This window comes from Staurois parvus, unplaced genomic scaffold (genome assembly GCF_062004578.1).
Source record: "Staurois parvus isolate SC_StPar_1 unplaced genomic scaffold, SC_StPar_1.0 ptg000054l, whole genome shotgun sequence".
In the NCBI taxonomy this organism is placed as follows: Eukaryota; Metazoa; Chordata; class Amphibia; order Anura; family Ranidae; genus Staurois; species Staurois parvus.
In genome coordinates, this window is record NW_028317850.1 from 3,559,012 (window position 1) to 3,586,615 (window position 27,604).

A 27,604-nucleotide genomic window follows, 5' to 3' on the forward strand; every position below is an offset into this window, starting at 1 on the left:
TTTTTGCTAATACCTCTGTAAGTGCTGCGTAAATTGAAGGCACTATATAAGTCTCCTAGATTGTAAGCTCAAAAGAGCAGGGCCCTTGACCCCTCGTGTTTTGTTTTGTTACTGTATTGTCTCATGTTCTGTCCCCCACTATAATGTACAGCGCTGAGCATACCTTTTAGTGCCATATAAATACTGTATAATAATATAAGTACCTGTAATAAATAATAAAATAAGTCGCATCCATTTATTTCAATGGCATATGCTCCAATCTATGCAACAGCGTCTTTAAAAAAGGTTCCTGCTCTACTTTGATATGACTTTGTTATGACTTGAGTGCCATAAAGTCGTACTCCAAAATCGCACTGGAAATCATGTGAACAGTGCCCTATAATTAGATGCTGCAGCAGATATTTTTATTTTAATGGGAAGCCATAGTTCTTCATTAACAAATATTTCTACTTGACTGCCAAAACCTTTGAAAATGTCCTGAGTGTTGTGATTGAATTTTGAAAGGCTTCCATATCCCTATGATCTACATTGTCTACTGTTTAAAAATATCTGTCCTCAGTAAAGGTTTGAAAGTAAAATAAGGCATGGTATTGGTTGCTATTGGAAACAAGAAATTCCTGCTAGCGCAAAAAAGGAACAATGCATATAGAGATTTACATTTACAAACAAAATCTAATCGAAAAGGCAGCAAGCCTATTCAGAGATCACAGAAGAACAATATGGGTTCATTAAGCCAAAGGACTCAAGCAGATTTGTTCTTTCATTGTTTTACAGTAAAAGATGATTGGTTGGTCTGTAGTTCTTTTATTATTCAAATTTTTAAATGACTTGGCTTCACTGTGTTAAAGTGGCTGTATAAAGTAAGTACTATTCATAGCCCTATTCATAGCTATTGTCCAATCCTCCTTGGAAAAAGCAGTGGCATCTTGCACATAGCTCACCTTTCTGCAACATCTTGGCTGCACTAGTGACAGTGTCTAGTTCTGTTCATTTGGAATAATGGAGCTGTCATTCAGATACAGAGCAAGTGAGTGAGTGAACATTGGCCTCCAAAAGGAAAAATTCCCAGGACTTTTCTGACTGCCAGAATGGTAGTTGCACCTACTTGCATTGTGTCTCAGTGACTTGCTCTATTCCTCTGTAGAAATTAATGAAGTCTGTGGTTCATGCAGGAGGCCCATTTAGCTACTGAGGAATTATAAAGAGGTAAACTTGTCAGAGTGAGAGTGTTTTAGCAGAAGGAAAGGCTCCCCCTCAAGTCGCTAATAACCACAATAGTAGAAATTCTGTATAGTTCACAAATTTTAAATATGCTCATGGCGACTAGAAATTGTGTCCTGGTGCCTGGGTTCACACGCTGTGTTCCATTGACTTCAGTGCAAAATCGAGTCCCCTTGACTTCATTGCAAAATCGTGTCCCATTGACCTTAATGCAAAATTGAGTCCCCTTGACTTCAATGCAAAATCGTATCCCATTGTTTTTCAATGCAGGAATTCCTCCCATTGACTTAAATGCAGAAATGCTTCCCATTGACTTCAATGCAGAAATGCCTCCCATAGACTTCAATGTAAAATTGCCTTTCTTTGACTTCAATACAAAGTCTCCTGTCAGTAGAATCTCTGCATGCCACTCTGCTCTATCACTTGCAAGTCTGGAATGCACTACTTCAAACTCACACAGGACCCTTTTCGTAATAACATTCAACATGCAGTGCGAGTGGATCGCATCTGTGTGAACCACCTCAGTAGCCTGTCATGCGAATCTGTTCCTCTGTCCTCCCTCTCCCTAAACTTGTCACTACCAGAAGTGACGTACCTAGCTGATGGTGCTGATGGCTTGGTGGGATGGGGCTGCGGTGGAGCTGGGCACTCTGTTGATTTTATTACCCAGAGTCTGACAACGGTTTACAAAAGTGCCTGTGAGCTGCCACATTCAGCTCAACAGGCAGATAGTTTTCAGAACAGAACAGGGGATTGCTGATTGTCTGGGTTAGACTACTGTTTCTATCCTAGACAATCAGCAATTCTGAAAATGCATAATTATAAGGCATTTGACATACTAATCTTTGGCAAATTTTGCTTTTTGAGTGGAATTCCACTTTAACGATTCTAATTGTGACATTTTCAATGCTTACCTTCCTTTGTAATATAGACCATTCTTCCGGTGACCTGCCAATTGCTGCTAACTTTCTGTGACTGATGGTGCGCTTTATAAAAAGTAATATGTACGGTATGTGACTTTCCACACAAAGTTGCAGAGATGTGTTGCTCAGATGTTCTAATTTAATCATACTTCACTAATTAATACATTTTTGGAATATTACCTTAATGAGCTAAATGTGGTGTACCATTGTTTTGATAACTTTTCCCTTTCACATCTAAACTACTATTATGAATCGTATATTTTTAGGAAAAACCTGTTATGTGATTATAATTACAGGGTCTAAAACTAGTAGTTCAATTAAGGGTAGATGCCAAGAGGTCGAGTCACCCACCAGTTTCCTATATATCTCTAAAGAAAACTTTTGGCTTCCTTTTTTGTTTACCTTTGTTTTTAATCTTTTTTTTTTTTTTTTACCCACCTCAATACTGGCATTTTACACTCCCTTCCTTTTCAGACCATTTTCAGTTTTCAGTACTTTGATATTTTGGCTGACAACTACTCAGTCATGAAATAGTGTATACAAATGAAAATTCTGAGATAGAGCTTTCTTTTGGTGATATTTGATAACCACTGTTTTTTTTGTAATTTTTACTAATAAAGGAAAAAAAAACAAAACTTTTGAAAAACATTGGTTTCCCTTTCTTTATGTTATAAAAGACATTAAATGAAAATGCCAGAACAGTACAGATACCCCCAAAATGACCTCTTTTTAAAAAGTAGACACCTCAAAAACTAATGCTTGTCTTGAGGTTGTCACATACTTGACATTGTCATTCTAATTAATGCTTCAGTGATCAATGAGAAGCCAGACTAACCACAGAGAAAATGGGAAGATGTAAATGAGGAGTTGGCCAGACCTGAATTAGGGTGCAGGCAGACACTTATTAGCTCTGCCTGGGTCATTTACTATAAGGGGTTAAACCATGGGCATTCTTTGGTTTCAAGAACAGTAATTTTACCATGGGCTAAAGTGTATGATTATATATTCAAGTAGAACTATAGGCAAAACTTTTTTAATTTTGGATAGAGTAAGGGACAGTCATAACAACTGTCAGTTTATTTTTTTGCCATCTGTGTTCCATTAGAACTCCCTTCACTTCCTGTTCCATAGCCAAAACAGGAAGTGAGAGGGAAATACCTGCAAATTAAGGGAATCCCTAGGGGCCCCCAAGTCACCAGAACTACTGTCCCCATTGGAAGATTTCCCCTCTTACTTTTCTGGGGACAACCCAAATATTGGGATTTTCTAGTATCCCCTTCATTGATAATGGTAAACAGGACAAATAGGATGAATCTCCCTAATGGGGGCATGGACAACAGTAAAAACTGACAGGGGTTCTAATCCATCTCCACTCTGTCCAAAACTTAAAAAAAAAAGTTTTGCCTTTAGTTGTATTTTAACCTTTAGGGGTTTATTTACGAAAAGCCTTGTCTTTACCTGAACTTTTGTTCACTTCAAGAACAAACACAGCAAGTGTTTGAAAATGAAACCAGTGATCACTAATACTTAGAATTTGATATTTCATTTTATTTTTTAGGATGAAATGGCTGAACTTTTGATGGAATGTGAGGAGGAAGAACTTGAACCGTGGCAACAACAAGAAAAAGATAATGAAGACGATGATGAACCTATCTTTGTTCGTGAAATTAGTGGTTCAAACACCACCAACACAGGTAAGATTCATTTTGACAAAATAATATTTTGGGCACACATCTTTACGTAGATAGTAGTGCAAAAATGTTTTTTTTTTTTTTTTTGTTGGTTTTTTTTTTTTTTTAACTTACCCCTTTTACTGCCACCACTGCAACTAATACAGCAGATATGTTAAAGATTGTAAATAACCTCACAGCTGCAATGGTAGCCATTGAGCTTGTTTACAATTTGACAGTTGATTTTTCTCTTTTAGGCCTCATTCATACCATGTGCAGAGACATGAGTTTTTCTGCACGCATTCTGCAAAGGCACAAAGAAAACAGTTGTCTCTGTGTCCTATTCACACCATAACACTAGTATCATTATTATACAGGATTTATATACGTAGCGCCAACAGTTTGCACAGTGCTTTACAAAATGAAGGTAGACATTACAGTTACAATACAATTTGGTACAAGAGGAAATAGAGAGCCCAGCTCGTTAGAGCTTACAATCTAGGAGGAAGGGTTGTGTGATACAAAAGGTAATTGCCGTGGGGGGATGAGCTGATGGAGAAAATAAATGGCAGTTTACTAGGTAGAAGCAGGATAGGCTTCTTTAAAGAGAAAGGTTATCAGGGATCGTCTGAAGGTGGAGAGATTAGAAGACAGCCGGACAGATTGGAGTAGGGAGTTCCATAGGATGGGAGAAGCTCGGGAGAAGTCTTGGAGGCGAGCATGAGAGGTGGTGACATGGGAACTAGAGAGCAGAAGGTCTTGGGAGGATCGAAGAGAGCGGTTTGGATGGTATTTTGAGACCAGGTTGGTGATGTAGCTGGGGGCAGAGTTGTTGATGGCATTGTAAGTTGTTTGTATTTTTAATTTTATTCATTGGGGTAGTGGAAGCCAGTGGAGGGATTGGCAGAGAGGAGTAGCAGACACTGAACGGTTGGTAAGGTGGATGAGCCTGGTAGCAGTATCCATGATGGACTGGAGGGGGGATAGCCTATGTAAAGGTAAGCCAATGAGGAGGGAGTTGCAGTAGTCGAGGCGAGAGATAACCAGGGAGTGAATTAGGAGCTTCATGGTATCATTAGTTAAAAAGGGGCGTATTCTGGAGATGTTGCAGAGGTTGAGGCGGCATGATTTGGACAGGGATTGGATGTGGGCCTGAAAGGATAATTCAGAATCAAGGGTTACACCTAGCAGCCTGGCATGCAAAGATGGGTTGATAGTGGTGCTATTGATCCTGACCGAGAAATTATGGGAAGAGACACGTGGGGGAGGAAATATTATGAGCTCAGTTTTGAATAGATTGAGTTTTAGGAAGTGGTGTGACATCCAGTCTGATATGTCTGTTAGTAAATCGGGGATACATGAGGAAACTGATGGGGTGAGCTGAGGAGTAGAGAGATAGATTTGTGTGTCATCAGCATAGACATGGTATTGGAAGCCATGGGAAGCTGACCCAAGGAAGAAGTGTAGATCAAGAATAGGGTAGGTCCAAGGACAGAACCTTGGGGACCCCGACAGTAAGAGGAGCAGGAGAGAAGGAAGTAGAGTTATAAGTGACACTGAAGGTGTGGTGAGATAGGTAAGATTCGAACCACTGATGAGTACAGTCATGGAGACCAAGTAAATAGAGTTTTTTGTGGAGGAGGGGGTGGTCAACTGTGTCAAAGGCAGCGGAGAGATCCAAGAGCAAGAGTATGGAATAGTGACCATTGGTTTTAGCGGTTAGTAAGTCGTTTGTGAGTTTTAAGAGGGCAGTTTCTGTGAAGTGTTGTGGGTGAAATCCAGACTAAAGGGGACCGAGAAGGTTATTTTCAATAAGGTAGCAGCTCAGCCAGGTGTAGACTAGACATTCAAGGAGTTTGGAGGCAAAAGGGAGTAAGGAGATGGGTTTTAGGTTGCTAAGATTGGTGGTGTCCCATGAGGCTTTTTTAAGTATGGTGGTGACTAGCGCATATTTTAGAGAGTTGGGGAAGATGCCAGTAGAAAGGGAGAGATTGAAGATATGAGTTAAAGATTGAAGGATAGACCCAGAGGGTGACCGAAGTATTTGCGAGGGAATAGGGTCCAGGAGGCAGGTGGTTAGGTGGGCTTTAGAAAACAGTTTACCAACCTCCTCTATAGTAGCTGGGTTAAACAAGGGAAGTATATATTGTGCAAGTGGACAAGGAGTGTAGAGTGAGGGAGATATCTGTACAGTGGAGATCTCGTCAAGAATTGTATCACTCTTATTTTTGAAGTGATTAGCGATCTCCTGGGCAGTGAGTGAGTTAGTGGGTGCAGGTAAAGGAGGACGAAGTAGAGAGTTAAAGGTAGAAGAGTTGATGGGTGTCACGATCGCAAGATTGCCGCCACCAACATGCGACAATCCCACGACTGCGACGTCTAATAAGTCACGATCGCGGCGTCTGACCCCAGACCTTCTCCCCAAACTCGTGACCGAAGGACTAGCCAATCTAAAACCGAGATGTGACGTGCGTAACAATGCCACGCCCAGCTGCACCCTGTACAACGATTTTCCAGCTAACGGACCACAATCGATGTACCGGCAGCCTGGGCAATCGTTACTGGGTCGGGTTAATTATGCAACTAACCCTCCACACTGCCACCACCTCCTTTTTGTACAGAGGAAGAGGAAACTCGCGTTATCAGTTATAACACTATAATGATTGAAATAATCGTCTGTATAAAACGGTCCGCAGGCCGGTTATACAGAGGTTTAAACAAACAGTAGCGTCTCTTTAGAGGCAGGAATTCATGAGTTGCAATACAGAGCTATAGAAACAGTTTAACACTTTAAGAAAGAAAGATTTATTACTAAACGGTCAAACAGGAGCAATAAAAATATTTACAGAACAAACATGTAACTAAGTTATATATATACATATACAAAGAACCATAGCACAGCAAAAAGATATCAGAGAGAGGTGAAAGGGTTAAAGTACTTGCCAAAGTCCGGGGTTAGCAGATCCAAGTTTAAGAGCAGAAGGGTGCTTTGATCTCCCTATGTTACGATGTGAGGCAGCTCATGGCTCCCTGCTGGGATCTGGCCTGTGACACTTATAAAACACACACATCTGTCACTGTGCCTAACAGAGTGAAAGGGGGGGGGGAAGAATGAGGGAATAACATGGCTACTCTTAACAAAATGGCAGACTGCGTCAGTCTCTGGTGCGCACGTTTGCGACAATCGGGATTGTGTGAGAGGGTGTTAATGAGAGTGATAAAAAAGGTCTGTTTGTCAGCGTGGAGACAAGAATTGTATTTTTGAAGGGCAGATTTATATTGGTCGAAGTCTTGCTGGGTCTTAGTCTTACGCCATAAATACTCAAGAGCACGGCTACATTTTTTGAGGCAACTGGTATTGTCTGCTTGCCAGGGCTGTAGAGGTCAGGGCCTAATTCTGTGTGTAGTGAGAGGGGCCAATGTGTCCATGGTGGATGACAGTGAACTTTTGTAGACAGAAGTGGCCAGGTTGGGGCAGGACAGGGCTGAGATTTTGTCATAGGGACAATCTGTTGCCGAAAAAAGAAGAGAAGGGTTAAGATTACAAAGGTTTCTATGGGTAACTGTTTGGTAGTTGGAAGATAAGAAGGAGGAAGCCAAGGAGAGAGTGAAGCTAATAAGGGAGTGATCAGAGAGAGGAAAAGGAAAGCTGGTGCGGTTACAAGGAGTGCATAGGTAGGAGAACACAAGGTGGAGGCAGTTACCATTGGAGCGAGTAGAAGCATGTGTCCATTGTTTTAGGTCAAAAGAAGCGATTAGGCTCAGAAGTTTAGAGGTAGCAGGAGTGTTAAGATTAACAGGGATGTTGAAGTCACTAAGAATGATTGTGGGAATTTCAGAGGAGAGAAAGTAAGGCAGCCAGGCAGAGAAGTCATCAAGGAAGCAAGGTCCAGGAGGCCAATAGATCACAGCAATTCTTAAAGAAACTAGAGAGAACAGATGAATACAGTGAACTTCAAATGAGGAGAGGGAGGTGAATGAAGGACCTGAAAAGTGCTTTGAGGGGATAGGAGGATTCCAACTCCACCTCCTTTGCGTCCACTAGGCCTGGGAGAGTAAGTCCATAGGAGACCACCATGGGAAGAGGGCAGCAGGAGAGGGAAAGTCAGATTCATGAAGCCAGGTTTCTGTAATTACAAGCATGTTAAAGGAGTTTGTGATAAAAAGGTCATGGACAGAAGTGAGTTTGTTACAGACAAAAACTGGATTTTTTCTGCGGCGGAATCTGCAACATGTATGCAGTTTTCTGTGCAGGAAAAAAAAAAGAGATGCGGACAGGGAACATAGAGAGCAGTTTATTTTTTCTTTTTTGTGCCCTTGCAGAGAATTTGTTACAAAAACAAATCCACACATGATACCAGTATTTTGGTGTGAACTTGACAAATTAAAAACAGACATACCTAACCACTTGCCATCTGGCCGCTGTATATAAACGGCCAGACGGTGGCAGTCCAGGGGCGGGTTGCCGTTCGCCTCCGGACACAGTGGAACACCGATCGTCGTACAGGACACCATGGTGACACTGTACTGCTAGGGTGGCAGTATGTAAAAAAAAAAATGTTTTAAAATTATAATTTTTGGTTATAAACTAATTTGGGTTATTTTTTTTTACTAAAAAGATAACTGAATAAATTTTGGCCAAGATTTATGATGAAATATTATTTATTTGCAAAACACTTTTTTCGTGACATTTTTGGACTTTATCATTTATATAGCAAAATAAAAAAAAAATCCCAGTGGTAAATAAATACCACCAAAATAAAGCTTTATCTTTCTCAAAAAAAAATGCTAAAAAATTCATATGTGTACAGTTTTGCATGACCGCACAATTGTCATTCAAAGTGTGATAGCGCTGAAAGCTGAAAATTGGCCCTTGAAAGGAAGGGGGTGAAAGTGTCCGGACATGAAGTGGTTAATAAATACATATGTGTCTGCCCATGGTGTGAACGAGCCTATGCAAGTCAAATCTGCATTTTTTCCGTCAGTTTTTATGCATGCATGTTGGTTACTTCTACTTGCCAGAATCGTGCAGCTCAAACAATCCCCTGCATGTTATATCTAGTCAGATTTTAAAATCACTGTGAGGGGAATTTCTCAAAACTGGAGCAGTTGTGCACAGCAACCAATCAGCTTCTCTCTTTCATTTTCAAAGCTTTACTGGGAGCAGACATAATCTGGAGAAGCTGTGTATGGCAGTTTTGATAAATTCCCTCCTGTAATTTTAAAGTACCTGTAACCCCCAACTGAATGACGTTTAGTGGTCTATTTATAATGGCTGTCGTTCCCAAACAACGTATTTTGTTATTATATGTAAAATAGGATTATGCAAAGTTGGAAACACTGGAACTTGTGGTTATTCTCTGTTTTGTAGATTACTGTTTTTTATTTATTTACTTTTAGTTAAAGCGTACATTCTCCGATGTAAATGAAAGCCAGATTATTTCACTACTAAATATATTGCATAAATTACTCAAAAAAAAATACAGTTTACAAATGTACTCTAGAACTTGGAGTCAGGCAGTGTTTGCAGGGCTACAAATCCCATGCGCCATGGCGACTACAAATTGACTCCTGGCGCCTGGCCTTTTGTCAGCCTATTCACTGTTGGCTCCAGGCGTGTGATTCTGCACTTTTGGTAAGGGACATAAGCATGTCAACCCACCCGGTTGCGGTCTATCTGGCTCCATTACAGTCTGATAACTGGTTTCTGGCCAATGATTCATGACCGGGACCCAGCGATCATCAGGGCGAGTGACAGGAGAGAGGTGTGTGTTGTAACAACACTGATCTCTCTGCTGACAGTGAGGATATGCACATCCCTTAGTAAAACAATACATAGTGCAGTTACATTACACTCCCTAGGCACACAGTTAACCCTTTGATTGACCCAGATGAGCTTTGACAGTTAGTGGGGTATCTTCTCTCCTGCTGCTAGCTGTTAAATAAAAAAAACTTGGCAGTGCGGGTTGCCCCTGTCCTGCCCAGTCCTCTGTGTATGAGAAACTACAAGGTTCTTGGAATAGTAGAAAAGAAGGAGCGCCTGACGTCCACAAGAATGCACTTTTGATGGTATATGAGGAGACAGTTATTGAGAGTAATGACAAGTACATCAAGCCAATGCGTTTCAGGAGAAAAAGTTTTTCTGCCCTAAACAGATTGCAGAGCAGGACGGAAACAGCAAGATAAGGATAAGTGTTTTATCTTGGTCAAAGCACCATGAAAAAACACAATCCAATATTCTTTCTTTTTCACAGCAGAGCCCATAGGAACAAGGAATGAGGAGAGAGCATCTCCTGTGACTGAACCTTCTGTGCAATCAGAGGAGAAAATATATAACCGATGGGGAATTTTTCCCATTTAATAGCATGCAACAACAGCCCTTAAGAAAGGAGAGTCTTTTCTCCTGAAATAGTTGGCTTGATGTACTCGGCGTTACTCTCAATAAATGCCTCCTAATCTACCATCAAAAGTGCATTGTTTTGGACGTCGGTTGCTCCTTCTTTTCTACTATACCAAGTATACGTATGGAAACGACCTCAGAAAGGCAGCAGCCCAGACCTTAAGAGAGTTTACCTCCAATATCCACCATTGGGTACAACTGACTGGAGGGGCCTCTCCCTACCCACCCATGCAACCACCCACCTACGACCAGTGACTGATCCAGTCAGTCCATCACAGTCTTCAGCACAGACAAGAATCTACAAGGCTTGTAGTTCTCAATAAAATACCACGGCGCTATGGAGCGCCGTGGTAGTTCATTGATTCTTCCTGTCAGTGTATCTGCTTGCCCTTACATCCAAGCAGATATACTGACAGATCTGCAGGAGACCTGCATGGCACCAGCGATCTGCTGTTCACTGCTGCAATAGTTTTCAGGCTCCTGCAACCAAAAATAATAAATACACTTTTTTTTTTTACCTGCAAAAAAATGTGCATTTATTATTTTTGGTAAAAAGGTGAACTTATCCTTTAAAGGATAAGCTCACCTTTGGAACATATTACATGTTACATGTTCCACCCGTGTTCAGGGGTTCCCATAGCCGCAGCTGTTGTGGAGCGCCTTGGTAGTTCATTGAAGCTTCCTGTCAGATTATCTGCTTGGCCTTACATCCCATACAGCAAGAAGATATTCTGACAAGTCTGCAGGAGACCTGCATAGCATCAGTGATCTACTGATCGCTGTTGCAATGCTTTCTAGGCTCCTTTGGACAAAAATAATGATTGCACATTTTTTTACCTACAAAAAAATGTGCATTTATTATTTTTGTCCAAAAAGTGAATTTATCATTTAACCCCTTTCTACCCACTGTTATTAGTACAGTGACGGTGCATTTTATCAGCACTGATCATTGTATTAGTGTCTGTAGTGGTGTCAGAATGTCCGGTTTGCTATCACAGTACTGCTAAAAGTCACTGATAGCCGCCATTACTAGTATATAAAAAACTATTCCACAGCTGCCATTACTAATATATAAAAAAAAATTCCAGTATACAGTATATACCGTCATTTGTAGATGCTATAAGTTTCATGCAAACCAATTAATATACACTTATTGGGATTTTTTACCAAAGACATGTAGCAGAATACATTTTGGCCTAAATTTATGAAGAAATTTAATTTTTTAAATGTTTTTATGTGATACATGTTATAGCAAAAGGTAAAAAATATTGTTTTTTTTCATTTAATTTGTGTACAATGTTGCATGACCGTGTATTTGTCAAAGTAGCTCATTGTATAGCAAAAAATTGCCTGCTCACGAAGGGAGGTAAATCTTCCGGAGGTCAAGTGGATAACATATAAAAACTAAAGTTTTTTTTTTCTTTCACGTACTGTCACTTCTATAATTCTCTGCCCGTTCCTACAGTAAATCCGCTGCTGCTGGGCGTAAAGGCTCTTCAACACCCTCTTTCCATCGGCATCAGCCAATCCATGCGCATTGTTGTTTTAAAGCTTTGTTAGTTAAAAACTGGCTCCTAACGTTTTTAGCTGGCTCCTAGATTCAAAGCAAATTTGTCAAGCTCCATTGTAAAGTCTATCTTGCTTTAGTAAACAGCGAAGATTTTTTTTTCTGCTAGCAACTACATCTACAAATCATTAGGAAAGTTACGTTAAAAGGTTATAGTGAATCTTACATTCTCTACAGATTTTTTTGTAAATTGCTAGTTAAATTACAGAAGGAGCTGATGTACATTTTATGTGCTGTAGCAATGTTTCCTTCAACACGTTAATTTACTGTGTTTATAATCAATCAAATAGGCAATTCTTCAGGGGCCCAGCCTGCTTCACTTGGAAGGGCTGAGAATGGAACACCTGGTAGAGGTAATTGTCTTTAATATCAATTCAAGTATTTGTTGTAATTTGTAAACTTTATTATGTATTTAACATTCATTTTTTTGCAGGCACCAACACTACATTTCAGTCACCAAATAAGAACTACAAACCCACTACTGCAGCACACAATGTTGCTAATGTCAGTCAACCGGTTGCACCTATGTATCAGCCTGTTACTAGACCAGCAATTAGTTCTGCCATTGTTCAACCACTACCAAGACCTGTTGGCATGCAAGAACCAGTAAGGAGACCTATTGGCGGAGGACTTCCTTTTCAGCAGCCACCCAGACCAGTTATGCAGCCTATTTGCAGGCCGTTGGCATTCACGCCAAACAGTCCACCAGTTTGTCGAAACATCACATTTCCTACTGTGTCACAACAGCCGCTTCGACCTGTTGCCACCATCCCTGCACAGCCTGTAATGTTAAACCAGGTATATGTCTGTTGTGCTTGCAAGCTGTATTGTCCAATGGTCAATTCATATTTGAAGATATACTATATGCAGTTAAATTATTTGAAAGCTTATTGATCTTTTTTGTATTTTAGGGTTATATTATGACCTCTCCACAGGTTTCTGCTAATAACTCTCATAACGTAATGTATGCTTTGCGGCCAAGTACAACATTAACTCAATATCAAGGTGTGCAGACGCTTACCGCAACAGGTATGTGTAGGGGATATCTCTGTGTGTGTGTGTCTGTGTATGTATGTGTGTGTTGAGCATTGGGGTCTTAGCTAATTAACCACTTCAAGTCCAGACACTTTCACCCCCTTCCTGTCCAGGCCAATTTTCAGCTTTCAGTGCTATCACACTTTGAATGACAATTGCGTGGTCATGCAACACTGTAACCATTTTAATGTTTTAGCTTTTTTTTGAGACAAATAAAACTTAATTTTGGTGGTATTTATTCACCACTGGGATTATTATTTTTTTGCTACGTAAGTTAAAAAGTCCAAAAATTTTGAAGTGTTTTTCTTATAAACTTTTGCAAATAAATAATCTTTCTTCATAAATCTTGCCCAAAATGTATTCATCTATCTTTTTAGTAAAAAAAAAAAATAACCCAAATTATTTTTTAACCAAAAATTATAATTTTTCAAACATTTTTAATAAATTTTTTATATTATTATTTATGTATTTTTTTTACATACTGTCACCCCAGCAGTACAGTGTCACCATAGTGACACTGTACTACTTGTGGGGGGTGATGAAGATTTATTTATTTTTTATTACACTGATTGCTTTTACACCCATAAAGGCTGTAAAAGCAATCATTTCTCCTTCCCTCTGGCTGCATTCTTGCAGCCATTGAGAAATACTGTGAGAGCTGTGATTGGTCACAGCTTGTCACATGGTACAAGGCTGTTGTGAATAGCCTTGTACCATGTGACCTCGGTGATCATAGATATCACACGTAGTAAGCAATGATGTCAGGAAGTGACATCTTGCTTACTACTATTCATTTGATCACTGATTGGCCAATCAGTGATCACATTTTTCGGGACCTCACACAGAGGTCCCAAACAGCGATCAGTGTTCCTCTGTGTCCGGAGGACACAGCAGGCACTGGATCACAGTGCCGCGCGCTCCTAGGGAGCGCGCACAAGTTGGGAAGCGGGGAGGCGATTATAAACGGCCACCTGCTCCTGCAATGCTCCCATCCGGCCGTTTATATACATGGGCCGGACAGGAAGTGGTTAAAAAAGGTGAATGGTATATGAAGAAAGATGTGAAAACCCTGATTGCATTCAGTTCCTGTGCCTGCTGTGCTTGGGCAAAGTGATCGTTAAAAAGCATGCAAGTACTCTTTGTGGTTTAGAGGGATTTCTCATTGAGTATTATAGTTGAGGATCAGTCCTTTTAGGGTCTGGTCACCTATGGTAGCAGTAGAATCTTCTACATACTGGCCCTAAATGTGGTCTCAGCTCTGTCTTTGCAGGGACGAGAGTAACCAAAATGGACAGAGAGCTGTAAACCACAGGCTTTGTAAATTGATTGCTTCATTCATTGTGTGCATTGTACTGCTTGGAAAGATGATGAAGAATCTTTGTGACCAATGAACAATTGTTCTGTTCTTCATTGAAAAATGACTGATATCTCTGGAACATGCACCGGCGATCTGCCTCGGCAAGAAAAGTCTTGCAGAGTCTTTTACCTTCATTTGTCTGGTGTGTGAATGCTCATTTGGCATTTGGTTTGTTTGTCAAAGTAAACTGTCTCAAGAAATATTGAAGTTGCTGCTGCTGACCTTTCCTTTTGCACTTTCCCTGGTTGTCATACTGATGACAAAGAATAAGGAATTTGCCTTTTTTGACTTTCATTTGCTGCGTGCTTGTTCTAAGCCTGTAACTCAGAGTCCACATATTTCAACCCTTTAAAGGGCGGGTTCACCTTATTAGCCAGAAAACCCCCCATTTATTCCAGCTTCCCCAGCACATTACATTCCACTCCTCCACTGTTCAGTTAGTTGGTAGCGCCCCCTCTGTACATGTAGGCTGTGTGCAGCCTGTCAAAAAAAAAACACCTTAGTAACTGCCCCCTCTCAGCAGCAGAACAAGGCCGAGCTTTAGATGTGCTCCCCCCTCGGTCACTCCAGTGCATTCGATACCTGCACATATGCAGTGCATTCTTTCAGCTGCTGCTGTGATAGAAGGAGCTTACAGTTTGAACAATGCAGAGCAGCCACAAGGGTGTATATCTAATGTCCTGCTCATCCTGTGAGGGAGGAGGATCAGCTGATTTTTTTTTTAGACAGGCTGTGCGTGGCCTACATGTATAGGGGGGGACAGGAGCAACTGTTTGAAAATCTGAAGATTCTGGAATGCATGGGGGAAATGTTGGGAAAATGGCCATTAAAGATGATATATACATGTATGGTATTTAGGCAAAGGTTAAATCTCCTACCAGATATTCTACTATATGTGTCCTGGAACTGAACCTTCCTATCCTTTACAGCCAAGGAACCCTATCATCTTAGCCTCCTGGCAGTTCGGTTGAGAGCACAAACGACAGTGACAGTTATCATTCACAGCATGCCTTAAAGTGGTTGTAAAACCTTCCATAAACCCAGTGAAGTGACTGGCCTCAGGTGATACATAGAGATTAAACAAATCCTCCTACATAAGTTGTACCTGTTTATCTACAGTCTTCTCTTGTCTACATCTGTTCAAAGTGCAGAATTTACCCAGAATCTCTCAGCTCTGAAAGCAGTGAAGAGAGCTCTTAGAGCTGATTGGAGGGAAGGGACACCCCCCCCTCTACACAGCACACAGGAACAGAGCTAAGTTAGCACTTCTGCCTGGCAGCACTGGGGTCACCAGTTCAAATCCCAACCATGGCACTACCTGCCTTGAGTTTGCATGTTCTCCCTGTGCCCACGTGGGTTTCCTCAAGGTAATCCGGTTTCCTCCCACACTCCAAAGACAGGATGGTAGGTTAATTGGTTCTTGTCTAAATTGGCCCTAGTATGTGTATGTATGAATGTGAGTTAGGGATCTTAGATTGTAATCTCCATGAGGGTTAGGGACTGAATGTGCTATAGAGATAGATAGATAGATTAGATAGAATTTGCTGTGTAAATTGACAGAGTAATATAAGTACCTGAAATAAATAAGTAAGGCTATCGGTCACAGGCTATGTTCTCCCCTGTCACCATTTTTCTCTTGGTGTCAGAAAAACTCATCAGAAGTGATTCATGCTGATAGCAGAGGAACGAAGCATGCTTTGTTCATATTTCACGTCAGAGGTTTACAACCACTTTGAATGAAACGGTTTTGGGAAATCTTTAAATTAATGGATTTAGTTCTGCTGTATATATTTTACATTTTTTTTAAACTGGGATTTAGAGCTCTAATTGTTGAAAAGTGTCAGTTGATGAAAAACAGGAGCAGTTAATAGTTGGTCAAAATAAAATGCCACTTAATGTTACACCGTAAAGTTATTAAATGTTTTTTTTCCTTTTCTTGTAGCATAGTTAAAAGATTCTTATCTAAATAAATCCTGTTGGATGGCTGTGGTTCAGGAATAAATATACACAGAGCATTCCAAACTTACCATATTGATATATGTATTTCCCTTTTTGTTGATGGTAAAAACTAGTGTGTTGTGTTTGTTACAGGAAATGCTACTCCGTTAATTCGACCACTACAACCCTTACACCAAATCCGCCCAGTTTCTACACCAGCAAGGACAGCACCCACTTTTATTCATAGGTCTCCTCCTCCTACCCCATCGATGTCGCAAAACAACCTAATACCAGTACTTCAACAACCTTTACTGCAGAACTCACAGAAAACCCAACAAACTATCCTTACACAAAGCTCCTCAGGTATAAGAATGCCTTCCACATCTTGAAAGGATGTACCGTAAATTGAAGAATTTTAACACTTCCCCATAACTGCTGGAGAGATTGGCTAAGCAGCGGTGACACACATAAGATATGACACATACAAATGTGGGGTAATTGGCTGTAAATATGGGATAGTGTCATGCATGTGACAAGGTGGTCCTTCCTTGAAAGTTCTGTGCAAGAAACAAACCTCTTTTTTTTTTTTTTTTCTTTTTTTAAAGCAAACATAGGTCGAAATGAAAATACACCAGTTGATAAACGACCGGCGGCTACTATTGATCTCACAGATGATGCACCTAAAAAGCAAAAAACCAACGAAAATATAGCAGATAGTAGGCCAGTTGGAGCTTCTCCCACAGTATCTATGTCTATGTCTGGGAGACAATCACAAGCAACTCCATTGCAGGATACACCCACAAAAGGTAAATACATATTTCATTATTTATTTTATATATATATATATATATATATATATATATATATATATATTTATTAGAATATGAAAACATTCACTAGATCTCTCGATTAATTTTTTTTTTTTTTCCTCCAAAAAAAAAGCTAACGTGGGTCCCGGTTCAGGAACAACTCCAACAAAAAATGGAATGCCTTTTCCTCGAGCTTGTCCAAAATGCAATATTCACTTCAACCTTTTGGAACCGATGAAGAACCATATGAGGGTAATGAAGTCTAATAATGTATTGTTGTAAAGGTGCAGTTTACAAGAATGTAAAAGATAATGTGATCCCAAGTGGTAAGCCAGCTCACAAGAACTAAGGAGCGCCACAGGCTCTCATGAAAATGTCCACTAAGCTCTGCCATTCATAGAAGCCAAACTACAGCGTCTATGAAAAAAAGTGATATATGAATAAAGGACAGGGCAGATGATTGACAAATCTGCCCCCCTTCAGTCATATATCTTGTTTTATTCATAGAAGTTGTAGTGTGGCTTCTATGGGTGGAAAGTGCAGGCATAGTTGGGCTCTCTTGATGAGAGCCTGTGACAGCCCCCTAGTTTTGTTCAACTTTGCCGCATTGGAAGATGTGGCGGGGGGTATAGGCGGAGATGGATGTCTGCTAACAGAAGAGGCATCAGCACAAGGGACACCTCCTGCTGACTGTAAGTTATGTCCCTTGTGCTGTTTATTTTATTTTTTTTTTTGGCTGCACCTAGGCTTCATTGAGAAGAAAAGTCTGATTATAGAGCAGTACAAATCCAGATGAAAGCATAACCAGTTATTGTTCGAGTGTGTTGGAAACAAAAATAAAATAGTATGTGGCATACTTGTGAAACAATAACTTGTATAATTTTTTGAAACTTCTATAGCTCCTTCCACATTTTATAGTGAGTAATTAATGTTTAGTATCTCACCTGATGATAATGACTGTACTTTGCATAAGTAGAGCAATAAAACTTGGCATAAAGCAAACATCAGAAAGTATCATTTTTATTCATGTAATTTTATGACAAGAATTCTCTTCTTTCTTGATTACAGTATTGTTGTCCAGAAAGGATGCAACATTTTTTCCCCAGAGTAGGAAATGTAGAACTTTCAAGACCACAAAATACAGTGGAGGAGAGTGACAGAGGAAAACTAATAATGCTGGTCAGTGACTTTTATTATGGAAAGCATGCTGGGGACCCTCTGCTGGTGCAACAAGACCAGAAGACCAACACAACCTTCAAATGTTTCAGCTGTCAAAAAGTTCTCAAAAACAATATAAGGTATGTAAGCATTTTGAAAAATGGTGTTACCATATAATAGCATGCTTTTTAACAGTGCTAGAGAAATGTATATTTTTACATTCATTGAAATTTAAATGAGGTTTTAATTTTGTCTCTGCAAGGATATGCCCAGTTTTCCCCTGAAACTCTGACCTTTTTTTTTTTTAAAAAACTCACTTGCTGCTATATTTTTACAGCAGAAGAGTTGCCCTGTGATCTGAGAGGTTACTGGGAGAATGTCCTCACTAATCATCCTGTTACCTTTTTCCCGAAAGCTATAAATCAGTATGGTGGGTGAGGGACATTTGTATTTTTAGATATGAAAGCATTAAGTGATATTTTGTGGTGTGGGATTCTTCAGCATATACATTACAAAGCTATGGTTTTGCTACTTTATTACAATAAAGTAGTTTTACTGTAAAGCAAGATTAAATAAGCCACACTCTGAATATCCTGTTCTTGGTTAGTGCTGTGTGTCATGAACTGCTGTATCACGTTTAATAAATCCTCTTCAAACAGCACAACACCAGGATCAAGTCGCCTACTCTTCAATATACTATTAGATTAATTATGTTGTATCCCGGTATTCAGCATTATTGTCTTAGGGGATACACATGAATAATTGTTGTATTTTTGCCTGTGGTAAAGGCTGCTATTAGATGTTGCTTTGATTGAATGACTTCTAGTTTCCAGATCAGCAAAAAAGGAAATGTGGATCTTCTTTATTAGGCACAATAGTTTGTTTAAGGACCTTTGCCTGGCAGCGAAGGTCATGGTACTTCCACATAAGAACCTGAAGGAGAAGCTGAAATAGCAGAATGTGAAGCTGAAAAATGGTTCAAGTCTGCAAAGGGCATCGTTTGCAAGTTGAAATGAACAGACTTGTCTTGCTTCAAATCATTAAGGAAAACAAAGCCTGTTGTAATTGCGGGCTTTAAAATCACTATTACATACACTTACAATCAAAGATGCAGGTTGAAGCCCGGGCAGTTTTTCTTGTAAACAGCAGGAAACTAATGTATGTAGTCAGGAACTGTCATTCTTGAAAATGTGTTGCTGTTAGACTTGTTCTTGCTGAAATAATATTTAATAAGTGAAAGCAGATACATTTTAATAACAGAATTTGTATGTATAAACCTTTTATTCTAGTTTACTTTGTCTGTTTAGGCAGATGTGGAAATTGTTTTCTTTTTTTTTATATGACAGATCAAGAATTAAAGTGTATCTAAATATACAAACAGACACCTAATATATTGAAGCTTCGATATGGTGGGTGCATTAGTTTTCTTTTTCGGGCTCTTTTATTTTCTTTTTTGCTTGGCTATCCTGCAAATAACAAACTTCTGTCCCTTCGGCATGACCTTGGAGTCCTACAAGTGTGAATGGAGCCTAAGGCTCGTTTCACACAGACGTTCCGTTTGTCCGTTTTTCATCCATCTGTCTATTTACATCAGTTTTTGTCCGCTTCTGTTCAGGCAGGTTTTTCAAACGGAGCAAGACTGCATTTTTGTTCCTTTAACCGCCTCCCGCTCGCCATATAGTAATATGACGGACGCAAGGTGGTTCTCTCGTTCTGGGAGGACGTCATATGACGTCCTCCCATTCTAACTGCGCATGCGCGGCTCCCGGAGCGCGCGGCGATCGGCGGTGCTCTGTGTCCCTCGGACACAGCGGATCACCGATCCACGGAAAGAGCCGAAGATTTCGGCTCGGTCATGTGATCAGCTGTGTCCAATCACAGCTGATTACATGTAAACAGGGAAATGCCGGTTATCGGCATTTCTCTCCCCATGAGCTGTCACGCTGACAGCTCGTGAGGAGAGGAGAGCCGGTAATCACCATTCCTCGGAGGGGACATGTACACTGATCATCAGAGCACTGATGATCAGTGTGCCCTGATGATCTGTGTAGCCCCAGCAGTGCCACCTGTCAGTGTCCATCAGTGCCAGCTTTCAGTGCTCATCCATGCCACCTGCCAGTGCCCATCAGTGCCGCATTTCAGTGCCACATCAATGCCACATATCAGTGCCCATCTGAGCTGCCTTTCAGTGTCACCCGTCAGTGCCACCTATCAATGCCAGTCAGTGCCATCTATCAGTGCTGCCAATCAGTGCCAGTCTGTGCCACCTATCAGTGTCCGTCAGTGCCGCCTAACAGTGCCAATCAGTGCCGCCTATCAGTGCCATATATGAGTGCTGCCTATCAGTGCCCATCAGTGATGCCTGTCAATGCCCATCAGTGCCACCTATCAGTGTCCATCAGTGCAACCTATCAGTGCCCATCACTGCAGCCTCATTAGCGCACATCAGTGAATGAGAAAAATCACTTATTTACAAAATTTTATAACAAAAACTAAGAAAAAACTTTTTTTTTTTTCAAAAATTTTCTGTGGTTTTTGGTTTGTTTAAGAAAAAATAAAAAACGCAGAGGTGATTAAATACCACCAAAATAAAGCTCTATCTGTCACAAAAAAATGCTAAAAATTGACAAAAATGACCCAAAAAAAAATAGTGTTGCATGACTGCGCAATTGTCATTCAAAGTGCAACAGCGCTGAAAGCTGGAAATTGGCCTGGGCAGGAAGGGGGTATAAGTGCCCTGTAGGCTAGTGGTTAAAAAACGGAACGCAAGAAAAAAACAGATGAAACTGACGAAAAATCTTTTTGCATTGGTATTGGATAAGAAAAACTGATGAGAAACTGTTGTAAACTGATGAAAAACTGATCCGCTTTTCTTTTAAAAAACTGATGAACAAAAATGGAACGCACGTGTGAAAAGACCCTCAGGCTCCTTTCACATGAGTGTTGTTTGTCCATTTTTCACCCATCCGTAGATGGAAAAACGGATGATCACCCATTTACATCCGCATTCATCAACATCCATTTTTTGATTAAAGCCCTATTTTTGTTCTGTCAAAAAACGGAGCTGATGAAAAACGGATGTAAATGGACAAACGGTCTGGTGTTTGCAGTGGTAGTGGATGTAAAAAAGACTGATGGAAAAACTGATAAAAAACTGATCCGTCTTTGAAAAAAACGTGACTGAACTGATAAAAAAAAAAGAATATCCATGCGAAAGGACATGCTTTCATCTCTTGGACAGATCTTGAATACCAAGGAAGCCCCAGATTGTAGTAAATCCTGACAGGTGTTGTAACCCTTCCCCACTCAAACTAAACAAAGTTTTGGCTGGACATAACCTTTATTGCTCAACAGCCTAGTAGTGTAAATGCTCAGGTAATCCAAAAGGCATTTTCAGCAGGAAGGGGCTGGTTCTGTCACTTTGTAGCTAAAATTAACTACACTCTATTTGGATATCAAGTTAAAACATGTTGATGCTGGATTAAAAGTAAATTGTTTGTATGTTTGCACAGTCTTCTTGGTGAAATGCCCACACTAAATGGCTGTGGGCCAAATAGTTATTTATCTTTCCTGAATCATTGTGCTTTATTTGTATGCTAGAAATTAGGAGGTCTACATAGTAAGATTATTGACTTTTTCTGTGCTTAGATGATTCTTAGTTGTAGAAAGTTTCCAAAATACTGGAACATCTATGTGAACCTTGCTGAGTATTTTAGTCTCAGGAGTGGTCTCACTTTTTTTCCTTCATTAACCCCTTGATGCCGACGTCACACAAATATGCGGCTTCACAGAACTGGGATTTTTTTCAGAGGAGCTGCATATTTGCGTACCTGTCTTTGTGCTGGTAGTGCGCCGAACAGCGCACTCCCAGCACAAAGACCGGGGTGTCACTGAGAGCCCCGGGTCCCATTATCACGATCAGAACCCGGGACTTCAGATTCCAGGTCACATGATCACTGTGACAGTCTCTGATTGCCTATCACAGTAATCAGTCACTGTGTAGCCCGCTTCCTTTGTTTTTTTTCTCTCTGAATGGAGGAGAAAAATACATTGTCTGTCTCTCTCTCTCTCTCCTTGCAGACTTGCAGAGGGGAAAAAAAACCAAACAACTGATTGTAAAAAAAAAAGAAAAAGAAAAGATAAATAAATTAAATATTAGAAAATAAAAGAAAAAAAATAAAGAAAAAATATCTAGATCAAGGTTTGATCTAGTTCAGGGTTAGTATTTGGGTCAAGGACAAAGGTCAGGTTTTGTTTTGTGTTTAGGTAAAAAAACAAAAGGAGCACTATTGTTTCTGGGCTGTACTACAAGTCCAAACAACAAATAACATACACATATATGGTATCACTGCGATCGTCAAGAACTGGAAAATTTATTTTGGGTTGTTCTTTGATGGTAGGTTATGGTAGTAACAAGAAACACACAGCAAAATGTTTTTTTTTTTTTAACTATTTTGGGCCAGTTTTCCTTTGATAATAAAAAAAAAAATCAGGCGATATCCATTGCTATTTACCACCAAATGAAAGCCCAAGTTTGTCCTGAAAAAAAAACAAGGTATAATTCACCTGGATGTACAAAGTAGTTGTGATGATATGTATGCTTTTACTAACACATGTCAAAGTTGCAAAATTGTGCTTAGGCGTTAAGATTTGTTTTACTCTTAGGTGTGAAGGAGTTAATAGAGGCAGTTAGAATTTGTAATGATCAGTTGAATAGCTTTAGGCTGCATTCACATTTGAGTGATTTGTAGCTTGAAGAAGCTCCAAAAACGCTCAAACTTAAAAAAATCGTTTGTTCTCTATGGTGGCTGTTTGCACGATCATGTGTGAGCAGGCACCATAGAGACCAATTGATTTTTTTTAAGTTTGAGCGTTTTTGAAGCTTCAAACTACATATCTCTCAAGTGTGAACGCAGCCTTAGAAATGTGTTTGGATGGCTTATCTTCTGTCACATAAATGGGAAGGGGGGGGGGGGGTAGATTTAGTAAAACTGCCACAGACAGCATATGGAGCAGCTGCACATAGTAACCAATCTGCTTTTAGCTTGTTCGATTAGGATTTAAAGATTAAAGTGAGAAGCTGGTTGGTTGCTTTGCACAGCTGCTCCATATTCTGGTTGATGCAGTCTTATTAAATTCCCCCTCTAGAGATTTAAAGTGAAACTGCTGTGGTTTTGGGGGGGAAGGATTGTTCTACATTTTTCAGATCTGTATAACGTTTGTTCTACAGATTTAATATATGACAAACAATTCCCAGAGCATGATAGGTTTGCTAAAAAATAGCACAACACACACTACATACTTTGTGAGTCTGGTTTGTCTTTGAATCACTGCTCTGACTAATTCGCACTCACGCGTGTGTAAATTTCAGCATCTGCTATTGAGCTCTGTAAATGCGCAGTACATCAAGGAAGGGAAAGGAAAGTCTGTAAAATGTGAAAGAGCCTAAAGCTGCCCCTGCTTCTCAAAAGTAAAATTAAAAATGTTGTTAATCAGTAGTTCATATTTAAAGTGTAACTCAACTTTCATGACAAAAAATAAGAGCTAGCAAAAAAATAATTGCTGCGCAATCCAGATTGTAATTTAATGATATGAAAAATTACCTTTCCTTTTCAATCTTCAGCCACTGTCATTTTCTGTATAATTGGATGCAATATGACAATTTGTAGACCTTCTATACACATTGTACAGAACATCCCCAGAAATGTCATTTCCTGCTTGTGTGGTTGGCTCATTGATTTTCTCAGTCTACACTTAGATACAAGTATAATTTTAGGCATCCTCTGCAATAGGAATTATGTTTTTAGTGAGATACTCCCCAACGGTTAATTACATCTAAAAATATACAGTGTCACATGGGCAGTTAGAGATCACCAGCCAAACATGTTGGTAAAAGCAGAGTCCTTTTTTATTCCAAACAAACAGGTCAACAGAAAAAAATGCATGTCTTCAGCAAACAGAAAATATAAAATAGTCCATACTCTGGTTCAAAATTGCAAAACAAGCTAAAGGTGCACCACCAGTATACCAATTCCACATTGGGATTTTGGGGTTTCCCATTGGTTTCAGGTGTCCCAAGGAGGAGATTTTCACAGCTCAGCAACTATAGTGCACTCCCAAGAGCAGTTCACCCTGCTCACAAAGGTGTCCATCTCACTTTCTCACATCTGAGAACCCACTGTTTCCCCTTCCTTTTCTGGACTCTGGTCCAGAAGAGGTTAACACAGTTGCCTCAAAGTCCCTGTAATCAGGGTTTATAGGTTCTTCCCACCCAAAACTCTGTGAACCTCCAAAATTCCAGGTCCCTAATAAGGATTTAGAAATCCAGATATTACTGAAAGCAAGTCCTCTCCTCTCCAGCCTGACTACCCCCAAACCCCTCACCCTGCATGGGTGAGAACATCTGAGTACTCAACTTTACCTTCAAATCGTCCCCCTTTAAAGGGACCACAACCCAAATAGTGGGGAATTATACCTACCATTCAGGATCAAACTCTGGTGTCCTGTACAGCAGACAATGCAACTTTCCTCGTTAGAACCCCCTGCAAGTGCATCAGCTGATTAGATTGAACAGAGACACTGTTCAATCCATTCAGGATTCACTATTTCAAGGACATAGTTGAACATACAGCTTTTTCTTAACAAGAACAGGTAGATTATCTGCTACAAAGTTTACTAAAATCTTTGCAATGTACATAGATCACCCAGAGGGGATTGTTTTTTGCGCAACAAATGTGGAGTTACTCTTTAAGATATATGTAAACCCCAACAATGAACTTCTCTTATTTGATTCCTTTTGGTCTGTTATAAATAATATATTTTTTTATTAGTTACTATTGTTCTCAGCTATCTCTGTGGGTTACAGAATGCCCCCTTATGTTATGGAGAGGTGATTTGTAGTCCTGTCCTAAAATACTTCTTCTCTATAGATACAGTACTGTGACTGTATGTTGACACCCTAGAACAGAAAGTGCATTAGTTACAAACTTTTTTTGTCCTTGTAATGAATTTGTTCTTATAGTTCATTAAATAACAAAATGCATCCCACAGTCCTTTGTCAAAGGCAGAAAGTCATATCATTATAAGACAAGCACGTTAATCTGTCAGGCATACTATGCTTGCAGTGATTTCAGTAGCAGTGTCCATGTGGGGTATTATTTTCTATACTGTTATGTTTCATATTGTGCTTTTGTAAGCTAATACCTCAGCTAAAAGTTTCATCTTGTGAGGTTATGGTAGCGTCTCAATTACTTAACAGTTTTTACAAAAGTGAACTAGAACAGAGAATAGAGCTAGTCACAACATGGAAATATAAATGATTGTCATTGGAGTCACATCCTAAGACATCCTAAGAGAGCCTGGATAACAGACATTTTCTTGAACCTATCATTCTTCTCTCCACACGCTGAACCTGCACATGCTTGGCACTGAGCACATCTGGGTTCTTGCCTTCATTGTGCCAATGCCATGTATCAACTCAAGCAGATTGGACTCCCTGCCCCTAATCTGTTTCTGATGTACCCAGCCAGAGGCATGATGGTTTTAATGGACCTTTTCAACTTTCTATAAAGACAGCATGTCACCACAGTAAAACACAGTACAGGGAATTTCTAAAGGATGTTGTAGACACTCTTTAGAATTTTTGTTGGGCCATAGCACTAAAATTGTCATTGCTTGCTCCTGATTCATGTACCTGTCAGAGACTGATACATGAGTCAGTCGGAGCCAGGCACTGAAGTTGGAGTGTTGATTCTGGACGTTCCTTCCCTGGCCACTGCTTCTGTCACACTGACAGGTGCATGGCTGAGAGGTTTTGTAGTGTGGGTTCGTGGAGCCTGATGGAGAACTGAGAGACTAGTTCCTCAACAGGTCCACTTTGCTTTTGCTTGACTGCACATGACACTTGGCAGATCCATACTTTTTACTGAATTGTGGCTATGGATCTGCCCACTGCCATGCACTGCAGCAAGCAAACCTGTGGATACACCAATGTCAGTTACCCCATCAAGCTCCACCCACTGAATGACACAAGTCATTTCCCAAACATGAGCATTGCCATATTCAGGTAAGGACATCACCACTATCTCTAACCCATTTGTTTACATTTAGCTTTTGGCCAGGGAATCTCCCGGATGAAAGCTGAATGGGGCCAGAGGTTGAGCCCTATGCGGAAAACTGTCATGCTCCACCCTAAGCACTGGCAGATCTCTGTACACCCGCTCAGAGTTTATTACAGGTACCACCAATTTTCTAATCTGCAAACTGGTGGTAATTCTTCAAGAATCTGTCTTTGCCTTAGTGATAGGTTCTTAAAGTGGAAGTAGTTAGAACTACCTGAATTTGTCACCTGTGTCAGTAACATTACGGAAACTGGCACAAATGCTTGTCTGAATTAGGCACAGCTAATTCTAATGGGAATTACTTGGATATACTGCTTGCCACAGTTTACTTCACATTGCTGTCCTGCACATACTGCTTGCTAGAAAACTGCTTGGTCTTTAGCATTGTTTGAAATATCCCCAAGCTGGTGTAGGCACACTTTTGCTAGTTATTTTTTTCACTAGCCCCGTTGTAAAGGCTTACCTCTCCTAATAAAATAGTATGTATTTAGTAACATCAGAATTGTGTACAGTCTACAGAGACTCAAATAACATTTTTTGCCAAGTTTTGTGAGTTGTTTTGAGAAATAAACATTATTAAAGGAACCAGAGGGCACCTTTCTTGTCTGCTGCTTACATAAACATAAATCTTTTGGCTCAGCCAAGCATTCCTATTGTTTAGAAGAGGTATGGGGGAACAAGAGAGTAACAAAGGCATTCACTGTCAGCAATATTTATCTCAAAGGGGAACAATAGGGATGAGGATTTGTTCATATGTGATGCGCTGAAATTCATTCTGCAGTTTTCAGTTCAGTAGAAATGCATGGACACAGGAAAATAGATTGTTTTAATATGAATTAAAAAAGTATAAATCTATTAATACAATAAAAAATGACTCCAGAACTAATGTGTTCAATGTTGAACAAGCTCCAAAGTTTTCTAACGTGACTTGTACACTCCTATCTGAGCATGGACATGGTTGATTGTTTAATCCAGTAGACTGTTTTCTTATGTTTATGGGTAGCTTATTGCTAAAAAGAACTACCTAAATGCAAATCTGTGTAAGGTAGAGTAGCCTTACTAATCTGTGGAAGAAGTTGAACCTTGTTGACTTAAAATCTGAAGTTGGTAGAGAGCTACGAGAAGTTAAAGTGCCATATACAGTATGTGCATAATTTCCCTGTAGTCTGGGTTCACACTATTGCGGTGCGGAATTCGCAGTGTTTTCTGTGCAAATTCCGCACCACATCACAATCGCACCCCGTTCATGTGAACCGCTGCGGGTGTGTATGTTACATTGACAGCACCCTGAAATTGGTCCGCAAAACGCGTTGTGATGTGCATTATCGGATTGCCTGGGTGTGAATACCCATGTGATACAATTCTAGTGCGGACCAAAAAAAGGGTCCAGCACCTTTTTGGTGCAG

The 27,604-nt window shown here is 40.1% G+C and overlaps 1 protein-coding gene across 4 annotated transcripts in view; it reads left to right on the plus strand.

Moving 5' to 3' along the window:
• The window catches only part of ZNF280D (zinc finger protein 280D), a 105,661-nt gene that overhangs the window by 23,034 nt on the left and 55,023 nt on the right, over positions 1–27,604 (plus strand). For 3 of the 4 annotated variants that reach the window (XR_016311242.1, XM_089667855.1, XM_089667871.1), the window contains exons 2-9: positions 3,703–3,838; positions 12,072–12,134; positions 12,215–12,579; positions 12,693–12,810; positions 16,265–16,474; positions 16,717–16,917; positions 17,054–17,172; positions 17,989–18,218. Coding sequence is in view for 3 of the 4 variants with exons in the window: in XM_089667855.1 (XP_089523981.1) it covers positions 3,703–3,838; positions 12,072–12,134; positions 12,215–12,579; positions 12,693–12,810; positions 16,265–16,474; positions 16,717–16,917; positions 17,054–17,172; positions 17,989–18,218 (1,442 nt within the window). In the remaining variant the exon portion in view is untranslated. The remainder of the gene's footprint in view (positions 1–3,702; positions 3,839–12,071; positions 12,135–12,214; positions 12,580–12,692; positions 12,811–16,264; positions 16,475–16,716; positions 16,918–17,053; positions 17,173–17,988; positions 18,219–27,604) is intronic. The other variant, XM_089667862.1, reaches the window with a different exon arrangement.